At 44.1% G+C, this 12,475-nt stretch overlaps 1 protein-coding gene across 7 annotated transcripts in view; it reads left to right on the top strand.

Moving 5' to 3' along the window:
• Positions 1 to 12,475, top strand: part of Rttn (rotatin) — a 133,067-nt gene that overhangs the window by 27,211 nt on the left and 93,381 nt on the right. For all 7 annotated transcript variants that reach the window (XM_045135103.1, XM_045135101.1, XM_045135102.1 and 4 more), the window contains 3 exons: positions 8,764 to 8,976; positions 11,055 to 11,167; positions 12,216 to 12,342. In XM_045135103.1, the coding sequence (XP_044991038.1) occupies positions 8,764 to 8,976; positions 11,055 to 11,167; positions 12,216 to 12,342 (453 nt within the window). The remainder of the gene's footprint in view (positions 1 to 8,763; positions 8,977 to 11,054; positions 11,168 to 12,215; positions 12,343 to 12,475) is intronic.

The following is a 12,475-nucleotide window of genomic DNA, read 5'->3' as shown; positions in this document are numbered from 1 at the left end:
AGGTGCTGGGCTGTGGACTGTTTCAAAATACGTGTGCATAGCAATTCCAGGGAAATGGGGAAGCATGCTGAGTGGTTTGACAGCTCACTCGGTAGGATTGTTTTAGGTGCTTGCATGTAATTCTCTGCCTTTGTGTGTTCCTTCACCTGTTTATGCCATGAACCCTTAGTTGATCAGCAGTTGGCCAACAGCCTTAGAAACTGAGGTAGATCTGAGAAAGTCGAGTTGCTCTCACAGAACCTGGTCTTGTTTGAGGAGCAGCACTTGCAGTTGTATCTACACTTGCATGCTTGATTACCTCATTTCCGTGTCTAATAACTGTGGAGTTACATGGCAGATGCCGTCTCCTCGTCCCTTTCCCCCATTGTGCCTGCCTCTGCTTAGCAGGTAGTCAGCCTTCAGATAGAAACACACATGTAGACAAAGGAGACGCATCTTTTAATTGAATGGCTGTTGTGAAGATGTGCTGGTCTTCTATCTCTGCAAAGAGGTGCCTCTTGGTGCTTCTCAGTGCTGTCGGGGCAGGCACGTCTTTTGGAAACTAGGGAGAGGTCATTGCTTAGCGCTTCTCAAACTCCTTGATGGATGGATGCTACAGACAGTTTGCCCTGGTCCTTTATTTCCATCCTGTGACGTTTTCCTCTTGTCTGACCTGCTCAGAACTAGTCTGCAGAGCTTTAGTTTCTCAATGTCGGTAGAGCTGGTTTCTAGGACTCTTCTCTTTCATATGTCTGTCACAGTTTAAGCATACCAGTGGTGCATTCTGCGTTTAAATGGCTTAGTTGTTTTTAATTTTTTTTATTTTTGATGGCACACATTCCTCCTTTAAAGTGTGCATTGTTTCCTAAAACTTCTACCAGTAGCTTAATTAATTATGTCAGCTGATCAGAAGAATTTCAAGAAATGTATGTTTGGTAGTACTAACGACCCTGATTGGACTCCTCTGGTTGGTGTTTGATATTTGGTCATCCTAGGTTCACATGACTCTGAATTCTTGTTCTAGAGTCTTTGACAGTTACCTCTGCCATGTCCTGCTGAGCTGCTTCTCTGCCCTCGATGCCCTCCAGGCTCCTTCTGTGCTAGAGGCTCCTCTCCCCTGCTCTGCCCACTTCTCCGCTTCACTGCCCATCTTTTCTTAAAGGAACATCACTCTTCTTATTCGGAAAATAAAGTCACCTAGTAGACACTTAACCATACAAAGAATAAAAAATTATTTGTACTTTCCAATTAATTTCAGCTTTTTGTCTTTCCATTTCCTTCTTTACAATCAAACTAAATCATGTATAAAAATACTCACTTTTAGCCAGGTGTGGTGGTGATGCATGTCTTTAATCCTAGCACTTGGGAGGCAGAGGTAGAAGGATCGCTAAGAGTTCCAGGTCAACCTGAGCTCCAGTGAGAGCCTACTTCAGGAAAACAACAACAACAACAACAACAAACCCCATAAAAAACTTATTTTTATGATTCATTGTTTTCTAGTATACAAACACATTTTCTACTTAATTAGACACTTCATACATTTTAGTAAATACTAATATTTTACCATAAAGACATTCCCTAATTTATTAAGGAATTCCTCTAGAAATGAAACATTTAGGTTTCATGTGTGTGTGTGTTGTAATGAATAAAACTGTTTAATATCTACACGCATGATGAATAACAGTGCTAAATATTTAGTGTGTACTGTGACAACTAACACTTAAATACCTGTACACATTTGTGGTGAATAACACTTAAATATCTTCATAGGTTTACTTATATTTTGGATTTTTAAGTTTTAAGTTCTTATTGCACTGCTGGATCAAGTTCACCATGAAAGGGCTGGAGAGATGGGTAGGTGGTTAAGGTGCTTGCCTGAGAAGCGTAAGGAGATGGGTTTGATTCCCCAATACCCATATAAGCCAAATGTGCAAGGTGGCATATGCATCTGGAGTTCATTTGCAGAGGCTTGAGACCCTAGCGTGCCCATTCTCTCTCTCTCTCTGCCTCTTCCTCTCGCTCCCTCCTTCTGCCAGATAAATGTATAAAATTAAATATTGAGCATGAAAAACATTATAAATATAGCTTAACAGGCTTATAGTTTCACAATTTTATCCTTTTTATGGAAAAGTAGTTCATGCAAAACATAATTGTGATTTTATATGTAAGAAGATTATTAGAAATACTTTTGAATAATTGAAAAAAGACTAAAGTGACCAGGATCATTATTTTTTTATGTTTTGCTAATCACTACTTTTCCAGTAATGCATTATGAAAGCTTAATTATACCAATTTGAACTTTAAAATTATTATTATTATTATTTTATTTTATTTACCTATTTGAGAGAGAGAAAGGTGCAGATATAGAAAAAAAGAATATGTACACCAGGGCCTCCAGCCACTGCAAATTACTCCAGACACATGCATCACCTTGTGCAACTGGTTTATATGGGTCCTGGGGAATCAAACCTGGGTACTTTGCCTTTGTAGGCAAGTGCCTTAACCACTAAGCCATCTCTCTAGCACTAAAGTTTTTAAATATATTATCAAAAAACAATCCACAAAGGTCTTTTTTGTTATAGTGTCATATGTGTTTGGAAAAGCATACAATTCAATACATTTCTGCCAAGTGAGAATTAAAAAAAAAATAAAAAGTGAATACCTCCATAGAATGAGAAGTGGAACATGCACAATAAGAAATAGAATACCCTTTTCAATGCCTCTACATTTGAGAGCTCAACTCCTTTACCAAAGGCCTTGCATGTATAGATCAATTCATTTGCGAAGGTTCTTTTAAGTGGATTTTAAAGTCAGTTTTTGCCCACCTTTTTCTGTTTTGAGATTTATTACATTATTTTTTTGTAACAGCAATTGGTTAATTTTTATTCAAAAATATCAATCCACTGTATAAATATATATAAAAGCATTTTATGTTTCAATATTTCTTTTCTTTTGCATGTTTATGTGTGTGTATGGTGTGTATGTGTCTTTGGTATGTATGGGTGCTTGGTGAATATGTGCGTTTGTGCGTATGCATGGGTAGCTTATAGGTGATTCAATTTGCTTTGATTATTAGCCAGGCACTTTTAAAAAAATTTATTTATTTATTTGAGAGCGACAGACACAGAGAGAAAGACAGGTAGAGGGAGAGAGAGAGAGAATGGGCGCGCCAGGGCTTCCAGCCTCTGCAAACGAGCTCCAGACGCGTGTGCCCCCTTGTGCATCTGGCTAACGTGGGACCTGGGGAACCGAGCCTCGAACCGGGGTCCTTAGGCTTAACCGCTAAGCCATCTCTCCATCTCTCCAGCCCAAGCAGACACATTTGTATGTGCTGACAGTGGGTCCGTTGCGTCGGTGGCTTCATTATGTAGAAATGCAGGCCTTTGCTGCCCTCTGCCTGCCACTGGCCCACCAGCAACCGATGTGGAATTTGAGCTTTGAAACTTTCCATTTTCAAAGTGGGCTTTCTTTTGAAATTGGTATTTGTTGATTTTTAAATAGCTTTGAAGAATACTAATGCAGAGGTTAAAATGTGGGTCATCTTGTACAAAATATAGTTGAATAAACCAAATGTAGGTAATTTCATTTGGGGAAACAGCTGAAAAAAAAACAAGCTAAAAATCCAGGCCTTGTGCTGGAAGCAGAATCCCACGCTTCTCAGAACTGCTATTGCCCTTCTTAGCTTGCCACACCTAGGGAGAGTGAGGCAGAATTTGTATCGCCAGGTCAGTGGCTTGTCCCTGGGGTGTGGAAGACCTAGTGATGGGTGCAGCCCACTGACGATCCAGAGGGTCAAATGAATCTGCTAGAGATCTTGCTGTCACCTTTCCATGTCTCCAGCTTGCATATTCTGATGCGTCAGGGTAGGGACTGAGGGTCTGCCTGTGTAACCTTGATCATGCTGTGCTTGGCAAGGATGAAGTTTAAGATCTTAGCACTGCTTTGAGTAGCTGACATCACTTACTTTCACAAATAGATATACTGTGTGAAAGTGCCTTAAGTTCTCCGTGAGGTGAAAAGAAGAGAGGAAATTAATGTTTGGATTTTGTATACTTACAACAGCTACAAATTTTCTGACTTGAGTGATAAATGTGCTTTTAAACTAAAACATAGTATCTTTGGCACTTGAGCCTCTAGGATACACTATCTTAGCACAGTGTCCAGCACACTCACTGTCCTTCACTAGCTCCTGGTCTTTCTAACTCTTACAGAGGTCAAACTACCCATGGCTGACCGTTGTCCTCGTGAATTAGCTCCCCGTTTGTAAATGCCACCTGTTTGTGTATGCCTTCTAATTTTATGTTTACAGATGTGAAACGTCACCTGAACACCAAGCCTGTACACACACAATATCTCTGGTGTCCTTTTTGACATTTTTCTATTGGATCACAGTAGACACCTTTATCATTTTGACTCAAATCTAATTCTTTGCTTTTTCCCACAAGTATGCTGTCCATGTGGTCTTTGCCATTTCTGTAATATTATTGTAACAAATGATAGCTTAGATCCAATCCCTGATCAAAATGTGCCTGCCACTTCTCCCTTGAATGTCTTTCTTGATTGGTGTCACTTACTGCAGCAAACTCTTCATTGCCCTTTGCACTTTAGCAGTGGTTCTCTATAGTCTGGTCTTGAACTCGCTTAAATCTTGTCAGTGGTGTCCAGCAGTGGGTGAGTCCTTAAGGAAAGCCTTACTGGATATGGATATGGATATGATATGGATATGATATGGATATGATATGGATATGGATATGATATGGATATGATATGGATATGGATATGGACATGGATATGATATGGATATGGATATGGACATGGATATGGACATGGATATGATATGGATATGGATATGATATGGATGTGATATGGATATGGATATGGATATGGAGCACCACTCTCCCCCGTCACCTTGTCAGCAGGGAACACTGCCTTTGTTGTCACCACAATGGACACTCTCTGAGCCTTTGTACTTACTGTCCCCTTTGCTGGGACTGTTACCCCTAAGTCTTGCATATCTCCTGACAGTTCCAGGTTGCTACTATTTTATTTATTTATTTATATTGAGAGAGAGAATGGGTGTGCCAGGGTCTTCTGCCATTGCACAAGATCTCCAGACATGTCCTTCCTTTGTGCACATGTGCAACATTGCACTCTTGTGTCACTGTGTGTCTGGCTTATGTGGGACCTGGAGTTTCCAGCAGGACTTCTTAGGCTTCATAGGCAAGCGCCTTAAGTGCTGAGCTATCTCTCCAGCCCCCAAGTTGCTGCTTTAATGTCACTTTTTGGAAAAGTCTTCCCATAATGTTTAAAGTAGCAGCATTTCTTTGTCTCATTTCCCCTGCACTTTTCTATTCCTCTCTGGTTAAACAGATTGTATCAATAAACCACATAGGCCATCTCAAAATGGTATTGAATTACCTCAGCATCAGTGGAAGGTTAGCCACATGAGAGCAGAGGGAGATCAGCCTTATGAGAAGAGAGGGAGGTCACTTGCGTGAGGGCAGATGGAGGTCAATGCACGAGGACAGGGGAAGGTCAGACGCACGAGGACGGGGGAAGGTCAGACGCACGAGGACGGGGGAAGGTCAGACGCACGAGGACGGGGGAAGGACAGACGCACGAGGACGGGGGAAGGTCAGACGCACGAGGACGGGGGAAGGTCAGACGCACGAGGACGGGGGAAGGTCAGACGCACGAGGACGGGGGAAGGTCAGACGCACGAGGACGGGGGAAGGTCAGACGCACGAGGACGGGGGAAGGTCAGACGCACGAGGACGGGGGAAGGACAGACGCACGAGGACGGGGGAAGGTCAGACGCAGGAGGACGGGGGAAGGTCAGACGCAGGAGGACGGGGGAAGGACAGACTCACGAGGACGGGGGAAGGTCAGACGCACGAGGACGGGGGAAGGTCAGACGCACGAGGACGGGGGAAGGTCAGACGCACGAGGACGGGGGAAGGTCAGACGCACGAGGACGGGGGAAGGTCAGACGCACGAGGACGGGGGAAGGTCAGACGCACGAGGACGGGGGAAGGTCAGACGCACGAGGACGGGGGAAGGTCAGACGCACGAGGACGGGGGAAGGTCAGACGCACGAGGACGGGGGAAGGTCAGACGCACGAGGACGGGGGAAGGACAGACGCACGAGGACGGGGGAAGGTCAGACGCACGAGGACGGGGGAAGGTCAGACGCAGGAGGACGGGGGAAGGACAGACGCACGAGGACGGGGGAAGGTCAGACGCACGAGGACGGGGGAAGGTCAGACGCACGAGGACGGGGGAAGGACAGACGCACGAGGACGGGGGATGGTCAGACGCACGAGGACGGGGGAAGGTCAGACGCACGAGGACGGGGGAAGGTCAGACGCACGAGGACGGGGGAAGGTCAGACGCACGAGGACGGGGGAAGGTCAGACGCACGAGGACGGGGGAAGGACAGACGCACGAGGACGGGGAAGGTCAGACGCAGGAGGACGGGGGAAGGACAGACGCACGAGGACGGGGGAAGGTCAGACGCACGAGGACGGGGGAAGGACAGACGCACGAGGACGGGGGAAGGTCAGACGCACGAGGACGGGGGAAGGTCAGACGCACGAGGACGGGGGAAGGACAGACGCACGAGTCCAGGGAAGGTCAGACGCACGAGGACGGGGGAAGGCCAGACCCACAAGGACGGGGGAAGGTCAGATGCATGAGGACAGGGGAAGGTCAGACGCACGAGGACGAGGGAAGGTCAGATGCACAAGGACAGGGGAAGGTCAGATGCACAAGGACAGGGGAAGGTCAGATGCATGAGGATAGGAAGGTCAGCTGTGTGAGATTGGTTGCTTCCTTTGTGTTGTCAGATGGGCAGCAGCCCAGGATACATTAGATCACTTGTGTCGGCTCAGTACTTGCTGAGTGAGTGAGTTCTGGATGAGCGTGTAATGGAACTTTTTATTTATTTTACTTATTTCATTTTATTTTTTGGTTTTCAAGGTAGGGTCTCACTGTAGCCTAGGCTGACCTGGAATTCACTATGTAGTCTCAGGGTGGCCTTGTACTCACGGTGATCCTCCTACCTGTGCCTCCCAAGTGCTGGTATTAAAGGCGTGCGCCACCATGCCTGGCTACTTTTTATTTCTTAATGATCAGTTGCTCACAAGATAATGAATTTTCTCTTGACTTTCTAATAGCTGCTACCTTACTAGAGTTGGGAGGCTTTTCATTCTTCATAACCTAAAATTTGATCCCTGTAGTTTATATCTTGAATCTTCACTTCAAGGCCATTGCTGTTGAGCTGTTTCAGCCCTTCCAGAGAGGTAGTGTTCACAGTTAAAACAGATCAGCCATGGGTTACATCATGACCACTGCCACTACTACAGACAGAATTTCAGCCATAACCGTGGATCTGCTCAAATGACTTGCTTTTTGTAGGATGTGTGTATATGCATGTGTTCACGTGTGTGTTTGAGTGCATGTATGTGCATAGGGACATGTGCACATGTGTGAATATATGGGATGGCCAGCAGTTGATAGTGGTTGTCTTCCTGAGCTGCTCTTCACCTTGAGCCAAGGCCTCCTTGAGCCTGCAGACCTCTGCAGTTAGGCCAGAGTAGCTCGCCAGCCTCCTGCCTCACTTCTCAGTGGTGTGCACAGAGCTCCCATCCACGTGCTTGTGCAGCAAGCCATTTACCCACTGGGCATCTCCCAGATCTCTGGCCTCTCAGCATTGACTTGGTCATGTTATTTTTTCTTGAGTTCAAGTTTAAGATCTTGCCACAACATTAGAGGCCTTAATAAGAAATTCTTTTACATTTTCTATAATGTAATAGAGGAGGTCTGTATGCTTGAGTATTCTAGAAGTAGTTTAAAAATAGGTTGAGTTTCCGCCTTCTCTGAAATGTAAGGAAAATAAATATCTGCTCAATTCACTCTTTGGTTGAACTTAAATTGGCGCTCCTCAGGTTAGTGTGTATTGGTAAGCCCTGTGTTGCACGTTTATTACAACAGTGAAGGGGCTGTTCTCAGGAGTGCTCTGGGGGGGGTGGAGGGTTGTGTCTGTGCCCAACCTTCTTCGACTAGGAGGCGGTGTGTCTGACTTTAGCAGCACAGCTGGAAGCAAGTTGAGAGCTCTGGGGACAGGAACTGGGGTGGTGGGGGGAGAAGTAGATGTCCAGAGTCCTGGCCTGTGGGGGAGAGCTGCAGAGCTCTGGAGAGTGGGGGACAGGAGCCTGGCGGTTAGTTGTGGCCTATGAGAAAGAGTTCATGCTGGGACTTGATACATTTTGGTTGCGAAAAAAATTACATGAACTAAGACGTAGAAGTCAATGACATATTGGGAAATAGACGTTTCTCTTGGAAAGGATCTGGAGAGATGCTCAGTAGAAAAAGGGCTTGGTATGCAAGCATGAGGATGACAATTTTCACCCCCATAAATGCCAAGGGAGGGCAGCAACTGCCTGTCACCTCAGAACCTGGGAGATGGAGAAAAGGGATCCCCGAGGCAAGCCAGCTAGCCAAGTAACCAAATGGGTGAGCTCTGGGCTCAAGTAAGAAATCCTGGCTCAGTAATAAAGTGGAGGGTGACTAGAGAAGACACTCGATGTCATCCTGTGGCCTCCACCTGCACACACATGTGGACCACACATGTACTCACACACAAGTGAACCTGCATACAGACATGCACACATGGCACCTGCACCTGTGAAATAAAATAGTAAACATGCTTTCGTGTACAGAATTATGAAGGAAGGTGGGCTGGACTAAGATGAACTTTCTTGTTTGTCTTTTTTTCTAATCGAGGCAAGCGAGGTTTTGCCAGAGCCTATGGAAGCAGCGCTGTTCCTTATTTCCTTGGACATGCCGATTTCTTTGGCATACCCAAATACGCATGATGCCTCTGTGGCCTATTTGGAGCAGCTGAATTCTGAAAGCTACAGTATCTATAAACGAACTGCTGAGGCTGTATATTCAATTGAATGCACCTGTCACTTCCTCTCGGAGGCTGGGAAGGAGGTAAAATGTTTTACTAATAATATCTTTTAAAGATGGTTTCAGGTGAAATATGTAGAAAACCTATCCTGTACATTTCAAACTGATAAGACATGTAATTAGTGGATTGGTAGAGACGTGATGCATTCTTATTGAATGGCTCTGATATCAGATTACAGAAGTGATTTGTATAGAACTGAAACAAAAGCTTAGATTATTGAATAACAAGTATTTATAATATTAGTGGTTTACAAAAGCAGTCATAAGTGTCTTAATATTTAATAGTAAAAAGCTTTGTTACGGGACTTACTGTGTATGGACTCAGTGTTACTGAGTTATCCAGGATTTAGGCAGAATTGAGAAGGGTCTATTATTGAGTATTTACAGAAACAAATAATTTTACTTTTTAAAAATTTTAAAAAATTATTTATTTGAGAGTGACAGAGAGAAAGAGGCAGACAGAGAGAGAAAATGGGCACGCCAGGGCCACCAGCCTCTGCAAACAAACTCCAGATGCATGTGCCCCCCCGTGCATCTGGCTGACGTAGGTCCTGGGGAATCGAGCCTCGAAACTGGGTTCTTAGGCTTCACAGGCAAGCACTTAACCGCTAAACCATCTCTCCAGCCCTAATTTTACTTTATTTATTTATTTATTTATTTATTTATTTAAGAGTGACAGACAGAGAGGAAGATAGAGGGAGATAGAGAGAATGGGCACGCCAGGGCTTCCAGCCTCTGCAAACGAACTCCAGACACGTGTGCCCCCTTGTGCATCTGGCTAACGTGGGACCTGGGGAACGGAGCCTCGAACCAGGGTCCTTAGGCTTCACATCAAGCGCTTAACCGCTAAGCCATCTCTCCAGCCCTAATTTTACTTTTTTTATAGCAGTTATAACATTTAAATGCAGTTAGCAAGATAATAGGATGTGTTCAGGTATTTCACACCATTTATTTCATTTAAAATTCTACTAGGACTTTTCTTGATATACTGTCTCTGAAAGAGTTAATGAGTATTAGAAAGGACATTGGCTATATGTCTGACACTGCCAAGATGGTTCTTGGAGAATTGGGTACATAATTCTCATTCTTTTCCCACTCTTCCTGATTTATATATATGTAATTTTTCTTCATTTACTCACTATAATACCTTTTTCCGCTCCCCTCCCCCCCCGCCCCAGTACTAAGGTTTGAACCTGGGGCCTTGCACTTGCTAGGCAAGCACTCTACCACTGAGCTACAGCCCAGGGTGGACTTACTTCTCTGACATTCTGCACAGTCATGTGACCACCCATGCTCAGACTCTCCTCTCTGTTCCCATAGCTTGTCAGGATGTTAGGAGAGAGATACCACAATATCAGGAAGGTAGAACCATAAACAAGCAAAGGACCAGGCCACTCTGCTGTTGCTTCAAGCTCACTCCGAATATAGTACAAATCCTCAGGTGGTCTGGGGATTCTCCCATTTTTTCTCTTTGGCTGACTTTTGGTTGCTTTTTGAGAAGGTAGATGTAAACAAATGTGAACAATCTCAGGGTCTCTGAACAGTTTGATTTTTTAAAAAGTTTTTGAGGGCTGGAGGAATGGCTTAGTGGTTAAGGCGTTTGCCTGCAAAGTGAAAGGACCCAGGTTCAATTCCCCAGAACCCACATTAGCCAGATGCACAAAGGGTTCATGGGTCTGGAGTTTGTTTGCAGTGAGTGGCTGGTGGCCCTGGCATGCCCATTCTCTCTCTTCTCTGCCCCTCTTTCTCTGTTACGTAAATAAATACATAAAAATAAATTATTTAAAAAAGGTTTTGAAAAATAATTATTTGCAAGCAGAGAAATACAGAGAACACAGAGAGAGAGAGAGAGAGAAAGGGCATTTCAGGGCTTCTAGCCACTTGCAAATGAACTTTAGATATGTATGCCACTTTGTGCATCTGGCTTTACATGGGTACTGGGGAGTCAAACCCGGGTTATTAGGCTTTGCAGATAAGTGTCTTAACTTCTAAGCCATCTCTCCAGCCTTGAATGGTTTAATTTATTGAAGTTGCCTAGTTAACTAGTGCGAATGTTATTGCATATGAACTTGACATTTACTGTCCAGTCTTCTTTATTTAAGGGAGAGAAGAATCTCCTGGAATTGGTGGAGCTGGCAGACCAGGCCTTGCGAAGCTTTTCCTATCATCAACATTTCCCACTAATAAAGGAAATCATCTCCATTTGTTCAAAGATGTAATGTCTTCTTTCTTAGTGTGATCATATTATCATAGGACACTGTGTGTGTGTGTGTGTGTGTGTGTGTGTGTGTGTGTGAATGTGAGTGTGTAAATTTAAGAATAATATAGATGAAGTGAGCCTTAAATCTTGGCTGTGTCAGTTTAAACTGCTTTGTGTGTCTTACCATTGAGCAGTGTTAGGACAGGTGCATGAATAATAAAAACTTCACTCTTTCAGTCAGCAAGAAGTGCCTACAGTTAGTATGAGTGAGTGTCTGGATTTTTGTACGTTTGCATCTCTCCATATCAACTGTGCAAACATTTAGTAGCTTAAATAACTGGGTTGGGCATGGTGTCTCCCACCTGCAATCCCTGGCCTCAGAAGGTTGAGGTAGGAGTTCAAGGCTAGCCTGGTATACACAGTGAATTCAGAGCCAGCATGGGCTACAGTGAGTCTTAGTCCCTCCCAAAACTTAAATCATTAACTTAAAAGTTTTTATTAATAGCTTAATTCTAAGGTTCCTTTTAAAACTTTTGTTAATACATTAATTTTTTAATTGAAATTTTTTTTTTTAATTTTTAATTTTTTTGGTTTTTCGAGGTAGGGTCTCACTCTAGCCCAGGCTGACCTGGAATTCACTAGGGAGTCTCAGGGTGGCCTTGAACTCACGGTGATCCTCCTATCTCTGCCTCTCAAGTGCTGGGATTAAAGGCATGCGCCACCACGCCCAGCTTAATTGAAATTTTTGAAAAGACTCTGAATTAGATAATTTATTTTGAGGGTATTTGTTTTGAACTTGGGCCATTAGGCTTTGCAAGTGAGCACCTGTAACTGCTGAGCCATCTCTCCAGTACTCATATGAATTTTGAAAGACATTTTGGTTCTTGTCTCTCCTGTATGCTTTAAAGGAGAGCACATTTTCCCCTGAATCAAGCAGGTGCACAGGTAATCCTGGCTAGTCTCACTAGTGAAAGGAAGATCTTAGTCAGAGGGAGGCACTGGCTGGAGTCGGCAGGGACCTCTTTGCGTGTGCTTTGTAATTGTGTGTGTTTGACTTTGCCAGCTGGAAGTCTGCGCAAGCCAGTCCCTTGCTGCAAGGAGAAAGTCAAAAGGTGTTTCTGCGCATGCTCTCTCACCCACTGACACAAGTGAAAGTGGAAACTTACCACTGCTGCCTGGAAATTGTTAAGGTAAGATTTTTACTTCTTATTTATTTATTTATTTATTTTATGCATGATTTATTTTGAGAACCAATAGTGGATTCTGCCCTCATGCTTCCAAAATTAAATTGCTTGACTTTTTGTGGGAGCTCTAAGAGCTGCA

The sequence above is a fragment of the Jaculus jaculus genome, chromosome 15 (assembly GCF_020740685.1).
Source record: "Jaculus jaculus isolate mJacJac1 chromosome 15, mJacJac1.mat.Y.cur, whole genome shotgun sequence".
Lineage (NCBI taxonomy): Eukaryota > Metazoa > Chordata > Mammalia > Rodentia > Dipodidae > Jaculus > Jaculus jaculus.
This window is presented reverse-complemented; position numbering and strand designations above follow the sequence as displayed.